At 41.1% G+C, this 13568-nt stretch overlaps 1 protein-coding gene across 9 annotated transcripts in view; it reads left to right on the plus strand.

Moving 5' to 3' along the window:
* Positions 1-13568, plus strand: part of POT1 (protection of telomeres 1) — a 170360-nt gene that overhangs the window by 10017 nt on the left and 146775 nt on the right. For 5 of the 9 annotated variants that reach the window (XM_050936142.1, XM_050936141.1, XM_050936149.1 and 2 more), the window contains 3 exons: positions 346-470; positions 5650-5722; positions 10560-10651. In XM_050936142.1, the coding sequence (XP_050792099.1) occupies positions 357-470; positions 5650-5722; positions 10560-10651 (279 nt within the window). In that variant the 5' untranslated portion in view covers positions 346-356. Of the gene's footprint in view, positions 1-345; positions 471-2263; positions 2412-5224; positions 5723-9170; positions 9269-10559; positions 10652-13568 lie in introns of those variants that run through there. The other 4 variants (XM_050936145.1, XM_050936147.1, XM_050936144.1 and 1 more) reach the window with 4 other exon arrangements.

Here is a 13568-nt window from a genome sequence, read left to right on the forward strand (position 1 = left end):
CTGTTTTAAGTATTATGTGTGAGCATTATTTTGTTAGAAAAACTTAATATAAAATGAATTCTTAAAACAAATACTGGAAAGCTTGTGAATTAAAGAGGCTTAACTTGATACCTAGCATCAGGCAAGCTCTCCTTTGATATGCTTCGCATCCTGCTAACGTCGGTAAGGTATTTGAGCTCATCTGCCGTAGAAGATTATAAATATGCCAAATGAAGCAGCTGAACTCCGGCTCAATTGAAGAGGTTTCATATTCAAACCGAAGTTGCAACGAGATTTAATTATGTCTTTACTATACAAGTTAGCAATATGTGACTAATTAGTGTTTTTATTTTTAATCTCACTTAGATAAAGCAGTTATGCCTGTTCAGGTCATTGATGGCACACCTGGAAATCTACTACCAAGCTACCTGCAGAAAGTGGATTTAAAATACCTGCAAATGGGTTGTGATCAGGCCAGCAAATACTTTCAGGTAACTTACTAGCAAGAGCGTGGTGTTCATATAAAAAAAAATAAAATGCTAAATGTACAAGGCATGCGTAAGCCTCATTTACATGGCCCTGGCATTGGTATATCCTCACTAGATCTAAGTAGTTTACACACCTTGAGTGAAATCTTGGCTCCACTGAAGTTGGCAGTTTTACTCTGTGTAGATTTAAATGTTGAAGAATTTTTTTATTTAACTATAGATAATGTATATAAAACACATTACCATTTTCTTTATAGGATTTGTATTCCAAAAAATTGCAGTTTTGGGAGTGGTTTTGGGGCTTGATTAAATAAACTAATCAAACAAAGGGAAAAAACAACAAAAATCACCTAACCAAAAATGACAGTACTGTGGATAAAAATCACTTTTCTGGTCTGGTGATTTTTAAAGGCGTTTCACATTTCTTGTACAAAGCAATGCAGTCTCCCAATTTTATGAAGACAATTATTCTAATAGCAGCTACCACATCAAAATGTAATTGTTTTTTCTCTTTATTCCCTTGCCATAAAATGTGCTACATTGATAATAGCAGTGTTTGGTTGCCAAGTAGTTAGTTGTTCCAGACTGAGAAATGTAGGGGGTATGGAGCAGTTCACATTTAGGAGTGTATTCTCAGCTTCAGGCACAGAATGTTAGTGAAATAGACACCTTAGATCTATTTCTTAAAATGTGAGGCCATATTGCATTCTTCTTTTATCAAAATGTTTACTTTAACAAGATTTCTATGAATGTAATCTTTAAATCCATTTTATCATCCCAGACACTTGGGGGATGGGAATGAATATCTTAAACTTCCATTAGGTCTGCTGTGAAAAACAATCTGTTTAGAAGAAAAAGCCAAACAAGCCATGCAGTTCAAACTTTCTATCATTGTTTTCCATACTGTGCACATTCAGGGAAAGGCCTGTGAGGCGGATGTGATATAGAGATCCATTTCCCTTAAGGTGTGGGGATGCTAGTGAGATCTTGGCACAAGCCAACTGGCCTGATTGTTGTTTCTGTAGGGGGCTGAACCTGCAGACCAGATCAATGAGTGCAGGGGTGGCCAACCTGAGCCTGAGAAGGAGCCAGAATTTACCAATGTACATTGCCAAAGAACCGCAGTAATGTCAGCAGCCTCGCATGCCCTCCCCCGCCCCACTCCCAGTGCCTCTTGTCCACTTGCTGCCTCGCTGAGTAAGGTGTGGTAAGATGTGCCCAGATGCTGCATGGTAAGATGTGCCCAGATGCTGCATGAATGCTTGGAGCAAAATGGTTGTTTGTAACATCTCCTGATCCGTGCCGCCTCCTCCATCCCTGCACCTCCTGATCAGCTTTTTTGTGCCATGCAGGAGGCTCTGGGGGTAGGGTGGGGGAGGACTGAGGGCATGCCAGGTTCAGGGGAGAGGCTGGAAGGGGTGGAGTGGGGGTAGGGCCTGTGGCAGAGCCAGGGTTTGAGCAGTGAGCACCACCCGGCACACTGGAAAGTTGGTGCCTTTAGCTCCAGCCCTGGAGTCTGTGCTTATACAAGGAGCTGCATATTAACTTCTGAAGAGCCCCATGTGGCTCTGGAGCCACAGGTTGGCCACCCCTGACTGAGAGTAATAGGGGGAAAGGGGAAAACACAGGAGCTTAGGAGAACTGAATTCTCTTTCTTTTAAGTGCTATCATGTTGTGTGTGTGTGTGTGTGTGTGTGTGTGTGTGTGTGTGTGGCCAAGAGAGGTCTTGGCCTCCTTTCTCTATATTTTTTGCGTTGTCTTCAGTCCTCCATGTCTTTGTTTGGTTTTGTCTGCAGGAAGGGCTTCTTGTTGCAGTTTCTTGAGGTGGAATGAAGTATTCCCAAGAGGATGAGAGGAAATATTTTGAAAATTGAAAAGGGACATGACACCCCACACCCCCTGAAGTCTTTTGGGAGGAAAAAAGAGTCCAAATTTTCCTAAGTTGTGGGTTTCTCCTCCCCTCCCACATATGGATATTTTTGTGCTCTTTGCAGTATATAAACTCTGGCTTTTCAGCCTGCCAAGCAACAGCCACTTCTGCAAGCAAACCTGACAGACTGTACAGAATTACTGGACATGGAGTAAAATGTTGAGGCAGACAAAAGCAGATTCTAACTTAGGAAATATTTCTGCTAAAATCTACATCTGCAGTAGGAAAGCAGAATATTTAGTGTGTCTGGTGATAGTGCAGTATTTTAGCTGATTGTAAAGGAGAAGCTAGATACAATCACCTAGGGCACTTGTCTCACATTGAGAGAGCTTGATTCTGCTGCAGCCTCTTTTGGGAATAAGCAGGTGACCATGAAAGAGTTGTTTGGCACAAAACAATACAGTTAGCAAACTCATCCTTTTTAATGTTGAGGAAGCAATGTTGATTGCTAAGTGCTCTGGAGAATCCAGTTTTGCATGGCTAGCTGTGAGCAACCCTAAAATAGACTGAGATCATCTCAGTGGTTGAACTCAATAGTTACTATCACACTCTAGAGGGATTACCATGTTGCAGAACTAAAAGGAAAGGAGCTGAATCAATTTTTGATTTTTCTGGCCAATATCTAAATTCATTTTGTCCTCAATGAATTTATCCTGACTCAGCAAAGGTGTTAAAAGGAACACAAGCAACATGGAATTTAGTCTAGTTAAATACTCTTGCTACAGCTGACCTGAGTCTCCCCACTGTATTTTGTAGTTTTACAATCACGTTTTCCTGTTTTTTTTATTTTTTTTTTTATTAAAAGTTCACCTCTCTTTTTGCTGTATGAAACTGACTGCACAGGGGAACCGGTGAAACTGACTAGATACGAAGTACTAAACTGCAAAAGTAGACCCACTAATTTTAGATGTTTGTTTAGGCATAAGTTTTTAAAATATTGTCACACAGAAATTTGATTTTCTTAAGTTGAACTGACAGCTGAAATTAGTGTCCAAGCTATTCTGTTGGAATGTGTTATTCTGGAGACTATGCACTGTAACCCATTTTTCCGAAGTTTTTCACAAAGGTGTTTGGATACATGAGGGAAAGGGCTGTGAAAGTGAGCACGTGCTGGGCAAAAGCCCAAAACACATACTACTTAATGGAACACATTTAACTTCTCGGCACACGTCCTGTACTTCTTCGGGAACATTTGGGGAGGAACTTTAGGAGCGTAAGTTTTCTAGTGGTAGTTGAGGAAGAAAGAAAGTGGGGAGATTCATAGCTACTCCAATGAAAGCCATGTACAAACAGTTCTTGCAGCGTCAATGCAAATACTTAGTCCATGTCTACATGTATAAGGGATCAGTGCTGCTGCGATCGATGGAGTGCGGGTTGATTTAGCGGGTCTAGTGAAGACCCACTAAATCGAACATAGAGCTCTTTAGTCGACTCTGGTACTCCACCGTAACGAGAGGAATAAGGTAAGTCAATGGGAGAACATCTCCTGTCGATGCAGCATGGTGTAGACACTGCAGTAAGTCAACCTAAGCTACATTATTCACATTGCTGGAGTAGCGTAACTTAGGTCAACTTATCCTGGTAGTGTAGACGAACCCTTAGTATTGCTTTCCTTGATGGTCATTGTAATATGCAGTGTTTGATTTCCTGATACTTTTTGCTATGTAGGACACTTGGATTAGGACAGCTCCTTTTTCAAAGACAGGTACAGCACCTGACAGTGGTGTAATTTTGTCACTAACTATCAAATGTAATTTTAAGGATGTAGAATACGTAGTATGTATCTGCATCAGTAGAAATGCGTAAAGTATGAGGCAGACTAATCGAAAGCCCACTTGATTTATGTCACAAAACTAGATTTTGTCACTTTACCAGAAGACACAGATAAGCTTCTGAGTACTGAGGCGCAAAAAGAAAGGAGGGAAAAAAAACCAAACCAAAACACACACACCATGGTAAGATGTGCCCAGATGCTGCATGAATGCTTGGAGCAAAATGGTTGTTTATATTAGCCAGGTGCACCTAATTTGAAGCAGTGCAAGTACTTAACCTTCAAGGCTTCCTACTTCTTCGGGTACTTTTAGAGAAATTTCAAGTAGCTTTATAAAACATTGTTTAGTAGTTGCTGGTGATTAAAATGTGCATTCTATGACATTTCATAGAATCATAGACTTTAAGGTCAGAAGGGGCCATTATGATCATCTAGTCTAACCTCCTGCACAATGCAGGCCACAGAATCTCACCCACCCACTCCTGTATCAAACTTGTGTCTGAGCCGTTGAAGTCATCAAATGATGGTTTAAAGACTCCAAGGTGCAGAGAATGTTCCAGCAAGTGACCCGTGCCCCATGCTTCAGAGGAAAGCGAACCCCCCGCCCCCTAGGACTTCTGCCAATCTCCCCTGGAGGAAAATTCCTTCCCGACCCCAAATATGACGATCAGCTAAACCCTGAGCACGTGGGCAAGACTCATCAGCCAGACACTCAGGAAAGAATTGTAGTAACTCAGATCCCACCCCATCCCATCACAAGCCATTGGGCATATTTACCGCTAGTAGTCAAAGACCAAATTAATTGTACCATTATATAACGCACTGGTGAGACCTCATCTGGAATACTGTGTGCAGTTCTGGTGTCTCATGTTTAAGAAGGATGAATTCAAAGTGGAACAGGTACAGAGAAGGGCTACTAAGATGATCCGAGGAATGGAAAACCTGTCTTATGAAAGGAGACTGAAAGAGCTTGGCTTGTTTAGCCTAACCAAAAGAAGGTTGAGGGGGGATACGATTGCTCTTTATAAATATTTCAGAGGGATAAATATTAGGGAGAGGAATTATTTAAGCTTAGTACCAATGTGGACACAAGAACAAATGGGTATAAGCAGGCTATCAGGAAGTTTAGACTTGAAATTAGATGAAGGTTTCTAACCATCAGAGGAGTGAAGTTCTGGAACAGCCTTCCAAGGGGAGTAGTGAGGGCAAAAGACATCGAGCCTAATGTCTTTAGGATAGCCTTTTTTTGGCAATTGTAATGGTACCAATTTTGACCACCAAATTACTGTAAGTCTTCCCCCACAATCTGTTTGTCAGGCCATGATAACATTAATTCATGCTGGACACTGCAGACCAAAAGTTGGCTTTGTGATTTGAGCATCTACCAGTTACTTCTGTTGCAGTGACCCAGAGTTGCTCATAGCTTTATTTTAGAGTTTTTTATTAATTAAAAAAATTTTTTGTCTCTTCTTTCATTTCAGGGAACAGTTATTCTCTCCTACCCTTTAACTAAACTTGTAAATGGAACAGAATTTTTCAAGATTGTACTTCAAGGTATTCCCATTTAAACATACAATTCTTTACTTTTGCTGAAGTTACTAATGCATCTCTTAAAATTTTGCTATATCAGTATTAATAAACCTTGGAAAAGAGCTGTATTGTTGTGTTCGGTGCTTTAAAAAAAAAAAAGCTTTGTATGCAGTCCCTCAAAATATGATGTTTTAAATTTACAAGCCACTGAGTCCTTTGAAACAACGTGACTATAGTGCTTCAACAGACTTCCTGTAGTTATGGAACCTTGTAATCTGTCATGGATTGTTCCAGCAATATATTACTTTTATGTACTATCTTAATGCTGCATTTCTTTAGTTTGTAACCACTGGAAAAACTGAAGAACAAAGTGTATCAAATTCATTAGTAATCACCATGGTTGATACATGGAAACAAAGCATTTGTTGTGGCTGTTGTGCTGACAGAAGACATAATGTATAACATATTGAGTCCTATTCCAGGTTGAACAGATTAAAGCTGTATCTTTAACTGATTGACTTGGATTAGAAAAAAAGAGAGATTTAGTAGTCAAGACTAAACTACACAGCTAGAAGCTGAAACAAAAGATGAGGAAAGGAAAGATTGCCAGTGAGATTCGAAACAACTGCTGAGGCCTGGTCTACACTACGCATTTAAACCGATTTTAGTGGCGTTAAACCGATTTAACGCTGCACCCGTCCACACAACGAGGCCCTTTATATCGATATAAAGGGCTCTTTAAACCGGTTTCTGTACTCCTCCCCAACGAGAGGAGTAGCGCTGAAATCGGTATTACCATATCAGATTAGGGTTAGTGTGGCCACAAATCGATGGTATTGGCCTCCAGGTGGTATCCTACAGTGCACCATTGTGACCGCTCTGGGCAGCAATCTGAACTCGCATGCAGTGGCCAGGTAGACAGGAAAAGCCCCGCGAACTTTTGAATTTCATTTCCTGTTTGCCCAGCGTGGAGCTGTGATCAGCACGGGTGGCGATGCAGTCCCAAATCCAAAAAGAGCTCCAGCATGGACCATACGGGAGATACTGGATCTGACCGCTGCATGGGGAGACAAATCTGTTCTATCAGAGCTCCGTTACAGAAGATGAAATGCCAAAGCATTTGAAAAAAATCTCCAGGCTATGGTACAGAGTCCACAGCACAGTGCTGCGTGACAAGCGTAACGGAAAGCCAAAGAGTGAAATGGACGCTCATGGAGGCAGGGAGGGGGTACTGAGGACTCCAGCTAGCCCACAGTCCCCAGCAGTCTCCGAAAAGTATTTGCATTCTTGGCTGAGCTCCCAATGCCTGTAAGGTCAAACACATTGTCCGGGGTGGTTGTGGGTATAGCTCGTTAATTTATCCCCTTACCCCCGTGAAAGAAAAGGGAAAAAAATTGTTTGTTTGTTGACTTTTTTCAATGTCACCGTATGTCTACTGCATGCTGCTGGTAGACGTGATGCTGCGGCAGTGAACAGCAGTATCCTCTCCTCTCCCCTCCCCTCCCCTCCCCAGTGGCAGACGGTACAATATGACTGCTATCCGTCGTCATCATCAGCCCGTGAGTGCTCCTGGCTGGCCTCAAGTGAGGTTGGCCGGGGGCGCCTGGGTAAAAATAGGAAGACTCCCGGTCATTCCCAGTAGATGGTACAGAACGGCTGGTAACAGTCCTCATCATAGCAACTGGGGGCTGAGCTCCATCAGCCCCCCCCCTTTCATGTGTAAAGAAAAGATTCTGTACTGCCTGGACTATCATAGCAGCGGGATTCTGGGCTCCTCTCCCCTGCACTGTTTAATGTCCTACCTGGACTATCATAGCAGCTGGAGGCTGCCTCCACCTCATTTTATCTCACTAACAAGTCAGTGTTTCTTATTCCTGCATTCTTTATTACTTCATCACACAAATGGGGGGACACTGCAATGGTAGCCCAGGAAGGTTGAGGGAGGAGGGAAGCAACGGGTGGGATTGTTGCAGGGGCAAGCACCCCCTAGAATGGCATGCAGCTCATCATTTCTGCGGGATCTGACACGGAGCGGCTGTGCTCTCTGGTTCTCTGGTACACTGGTTCTCTAGTACACTTGCCCCATATTCCTGGCAGGACTGACTCTATTTTTAGATACCATAAAGGAGGGATTCACTCGGGGAGTCATTCCCATTTTTGTCTTTGCGTCCCCGGCCAACCTCAGCCAGGGGCACCCATGACAGCAGCAGACGGTACAGAACGACTGATAACCGTCAACTCATTGCCAATTTACAATGGCATGGCAGACGGTACAGAACAACTGATAACTGTCTCTGCTATCTTGCAGAGGCAAATGAAATCTGTTGTGTAGCGCTGCAGTACCGCGTCTGTTAGCAACATCCAGTAGACATACGGTGACAGTAAAAAAAAAAAAAAAAAAAAAAAAAAAAAAGGCTGAACGGCCTCCATGGTTACTGTGCTATGGCATCTGCCAGGGCAATCCAGGGAAAAAGGGTGCAAAATGATTGTCTACTGTTGCTTTCTCGGAGGAAGGCATGAGTGACGACATTTACCCAGAATCACCCGCGACACTTTATTTGCACCATCATGCATTGGGGTCTCAACCCAGAATTCCAATGGGCAGGGGAGACTGCGGAAACTATGGGATAGCTACGGGATAGCTACCCACAGTGCAACGGTCCAGAAATCGACGCTAGCCTCAGACCATGGATGCACACCACCAAATTAATGTGCTTAGTGTGCCCACGTGCACTTGACTTTATACAATCTGTTTTACAAAACCGGTTTATGTAAAATCGGAATAATACCGTAGTGTAGACATACCCTGAGAAGCCCAACTCTCTCAGTTCCTGTGGGGAAAGAATGCAGATGGTGTTCCTAAATGCTGCTCAGGGGCTCTACCTTGTGTATTGGACTCTGGCAATTCAGCAGTGGCATATTATCGCTTAGGCCAACAAGGCCTAGGCCTAGGGTGGCAAATTTGCAGGGGTGGCAAATTTATAATAGCAGCATTTTTGTAATCGCAGCATCAGTGACGCTGTGATTCTACCAATAATAGCACGTACTGAAACCACCAATGACGGCATGACACCATTTAGTAAACATACTCATGAGAATCCTAAACGTTAATAATATGACAGGAAGGAAGAAATTAAGCAGTTCTCAGTTTTGGATCCATGCACGGTCCTGCCCTGTAAGCGAAATCATGCTATACGGACGTGCATTCAAGCGAGGGTCCGCTGTACTTGTAATTTTATCTATAATAAAACTTGTAAATATTCAATTGTTTTAATGATATTTAGATTTATTTTAGTTAAAATGAATTTGTAAAAAAACTAAAACAAGTTCATATGGGGCCGGGCTGGCTATTTATTATTATTAATTATTTCAGGGCTTAGGGGCGGCAGAATCATTAATCTGCCACTGCAATTCAGTGTCTAAGTTTTGAAGTCTCTCTCGTGGCCCAGAAGAAAATATTTTATTTCTGTCTTCCTCCTTCAGACTTTATTTCTCCTCACCCCTATCCTGTCTTCCACTGAAGAATCTCTGCTACTGCACTGCTCTCTGTCTCCTGGTTGTTGCATGAGGGTAGGGAATGGGGTGCTAATCTGTTACTCTACCTCTCCAGCCTGAAGGGTTATTTTGTGGTTCTTGTGCTCTCTCGTTACGTTTACACTACACATCACTTTCAGCAGTGTGTTGTGTACATGTAGCTACATGCCAGAGTGAAAAGCACATTGTGTCCATGCTGCAGGGTGCAGCTAGGTGATCCAGTGAGAAGCTCTGGCAGAGGGGAGACAGCAGAGAAGGGCTCTATCAATGGGAAAGCAGCAGGACACTGTACTGACAAAAATAGCAGTGTAGATGGGGAGGCATGGCTTGGGTGAATAGAGAGTCTTATAGGGTGTGTACTTGAGTATATACGTACAGACACCCTTCAGGCATGTCTTTATTCTACTCACATAAGCCATGCCTCACTATTTCCACTGCTGTTTGGACCTGTGCTACAGGGGCTATGTGGGTATGTATACTATACATCCCTGAAAAGGATGCAGTGTAAATGAAACTTATCTGTAGTGCTGATGCTCCTAGCAGCAGCAGGTGAAATTGATGCAGTCATTGTCAGTTTCACTGCTACCTTTTCAGGTCTGCATAGGCATAAAACCTCCCCAGAGATTTGTTAATTTCACTCTGCTGCAGCTCAGGATATCTGTGGGCCTCAGCAGAGACACTGAAGTTCTTTAGTTTCAAGAAAATGACTGTATTGATTCACACACAGATGGTTATTCTGTAACCAAAACAGCTAGAAATATGTTTTAAAATGAAAGCTTAATTATAGCAAGGGGTAAAACATTTTTATTTCTTCCTCTTTCTGAGAGGCCTTTCTAAAGATCTAGCTTCTCCCAGCTCCCCAGGGAAAACTTCTTGGTACTTACAAGTGGGTGAAAGGACTTTTTTCAAGTCATGGATTGTCTCTATATAAAATAGTGATATAATATATTCTTTGCTAATACAGAGAATTAAATATAACTTGGTAGTGTATTCTATCTCTAACATAAATCATCCAAGTGGAAGCTTTGTCACTTCTGTGTTTAATATACATTGATTCTCTGTACACGCTCATTTTAAATTGTGATCAGACACATGAAAAATTTCTATTTCATATAGCCAGTATTGTTTTTATAGCTGCTTTTCTGTGCCTTTTAAAATATTTTGCGTGTGTGTGTGTGTGTGTGTATGTGTATATAATATATATTTTTCATTATTCAAATAAAAATATGTACCACATTGTATTGAAAAATGTTTTTGTAGAGACTTCCTCACCATTTTGGTATAAAAGGGTTGTAGTAATCTTGATTGTTTTTGCTTCTCTTTATAGAATCAGAGAATTCATGTTCAAAGACCAGCACCATCAATGTTTTATTCTTTGGAAGGTTGGCAGGCGACTGTGGAAGAGTTGTACGTCAAGGGGTAAAACATTTTTATTTCTTCCTCTTTCTGAGAGGCCTTTCTAAAGATCTAGCTTAATTTACTATTCTGTCTAGTTTGTATGGCCGTCATTTAAAATAGATTTTCAAGAGACATATTGAACCATTGTTAGAAATATTAACTAGAAAGGAAAACATAGTTTTGATTATGTTGATTTCTTATTAACCCAAAAAGTAAACTAAGAACTTGGTTATTTTATAGTGTCGTAATACTGTCCTTTTACCTAGCAAATGAATGGGGCTGAATATTGGTGACTCAGAGGCTGCCCAGTTACGAAAATAAGTAATATTTATGTTGTAGTTTGACGTAGATAGTAGATTTCATCACTGAATTGATTTAAATGACACTATCAAGCAAACAGTGTTTTGAAAATGCCTAAAATTGTGTTACTCTTACTATTTCTGCATATATTTGGTGTACCTTACTCTGTATGGATAAAGAATCTAGCAGTAAAATATTCATTCAGTATAATACTGATGCCTACCTCTTATATATAAAACCACATATAGCACTTCCTTCACTGGCTGGCTGCTATCTTCATAATGCAACAGAGTTACAAGTTTGGTTTAATCTCACCAGTGAGATGCATGTTAAGTCAAATCAGCACAAGAGTCTGGTAGTTATGGGCCTAAAGAAGGAAGATAAAACCATTTTAAACAACTAATGTGCTAAATATTGATTAGCTTGGATGATGATGACACTTTAGTAAACTGATTTGAAGATCAGTAGTTAAACTAAAAAAGGAATCCGGTACATAGCCTCGTTTTAATGATTCACCCATTTCTGAAGTAAACAATTTAAAGCAAAAGTCGGTGTGGAAATAGCAATGACTTGGGTAACGTGCTCAGCACGTTTCTTTGCATAACTCTGCCACTACATTTTACCACTGTGCTAACCTGTGAGGGCACATGCATGCATGCACACACAACCCACCACCCTTCGAGGCTGGTCTGGAAATGGGCAGCTTCAGCCTGTGTTGCTTTGTATTTGTGGAGTGTATGAAATGCATATGTACTGGGCTAGCTCTGCTCTGTTAAAGACAGCCAGCTTTTTTTTTTTTTTTAACTCCGAGCTAAGTTATGACTTAAACTTGGCTCTCAGAAGGAATAAAAAAATAAACTTGTCCTTCTCAAATGAAGCTTTAATACAAAACCATATCAGCTTCAAAGATTCATTCATCAGACCAAGAGGAAGGTAGGATGGAAGCTGCTGGTTTCCAGGGCTACACTGAAGGCTTTCAAATTCTTGAGGTCCTGGCACTTTAAACATTCTTAACGTGACTAAATTAATGTCACATTTTAAAAAATTGTATTGTCTTTCTTTTTGTGTATGAATGAATCTCAGGGGAAGGTAATTAAAACTTAGTAATTACCCTATTGCTGCCACAATCATGCCTCATAAGAGATATCTGTTTAGAAAGGACAGCAAATGTCTACAGAATTTATCTTATCTGTGAAAGAGGGTATATAAGAACATAAGAACGGCCATACTGGGTCAGGCCAAAGGTCCGTCTAGCCCAGTATCCTGTCTACTGACAGTGGCCAATGCCAGGTGTCCCAGAGGGAGTGAACCTAACAGGTAATGATCAGGTGATCTCTCTCCTGCCATCCATCTCCACCCTCTAATAAACAGAGGATAAGGACACCATTCCTTACCCATCCTGGCTAATAGCCATTAATGGTCTTAACCTCCATGAATTTATCAAGTTCTCTTTTTTTTAAATGCTGTCATAGTCCTAGCCTTCACAACCTCCTCAGGCAAGGAGTTCCACAAGTTGACTGTGCACTGTGTGAAGAAGAACTTCCTTTTATTTGTTTTAAACCTGCTGTCTATTAATTTCATTTGATGACCCCTAGTTCTTGTATTATGGGAATAAGTAAATAACTTTTCCTTATCTAGTTTCTCCACATCACTCATAATTTTATATACCTCTATCATATCCCCCCTTAGTCTCCTCTTTCCCAAGCTGAAAAGTCCTAGCCTCTTTAATCTCTCCTCATATGGGACCTCTCCAACCCCCTAATCATTTTAGTTGCCCTTCTCTGAACCTTTTCTAGTGCCAGTATATCTTTTTTGAGATGAGGTGACCACACCTGTACGCAGTATTCAAGATGTGGGTGTACCATCGATTTATATAAGGATAATAATATATTCTCTGTCTTACTGTCTATCCCCTTTTTAATGATTCCTAACATCCTGTTTGCTTTTTTGACTGCCTCTGCGCACTGCGTGGACATCTTCCGAGAACTATTCATGATGACGCCAAGATCTTTTTCCTGATTTGTTGTAGCTAAATTAGCCCCCATCGTATTGTGTGTATAGTTGGGGTTATTTTTTCCAGTGTGCATTACTTTACATTTATCCACATTAAATTTCATTTTCCATTTTGTTGCCCAATCACTTAGTTTTGTAAGATCTTTTTGAACTTCTTCACAGTCTGCTTTGGTCTTAACTATCTTGAGCAGTTTAATATCATCCACAAACTTTGCCACTTTACTTTTTACCCCTTTCTCTAGATCATTTATGAATAAGTTGAATAGGATTGGTCCTAGGACTGACCCTTGGGAAACACCATTAGTTACCCCTCTCCATTCTGAGAATTTACCATTAATTCCTACCCTTCGTTCCCTCTCTTTTAACCAGTTCTCAATCCATGAAAGGACCTTCCCTTTTATCCCAACTTAATTTATGTAAGAGCCTTTGGCGATGGACCTTGTCAAAGGCTTTCTGGAAATCTAAGTACACTATGTCCACTGGATTCCCCCTTGTCCACATGTTTGTTTGACCCCTTCAAAGAACTCAGATAGTAAGACATGATTTCCCTTTACAGAAACCATGTTGACTTTTGCCCAACAATTTATGTTCTTCTATGTGTCTGGCAATTTTATTTTTTACTATT

The sequence above is a fragment of the Gopherus flavomarginatus genome, chromosome 1 (genome assembly GCF_025201925.1).
Source record: "Gopherus flavomarginatus isolate rGopFla2 chromosome 1, rGopFla2.mat.asm, whole genome shotgun sequence".
NCBI lineage: Eukaryota > Metazoa > Chordata > Testudines > Testudinidae > Gopherus > Gopherus flavomarginatus.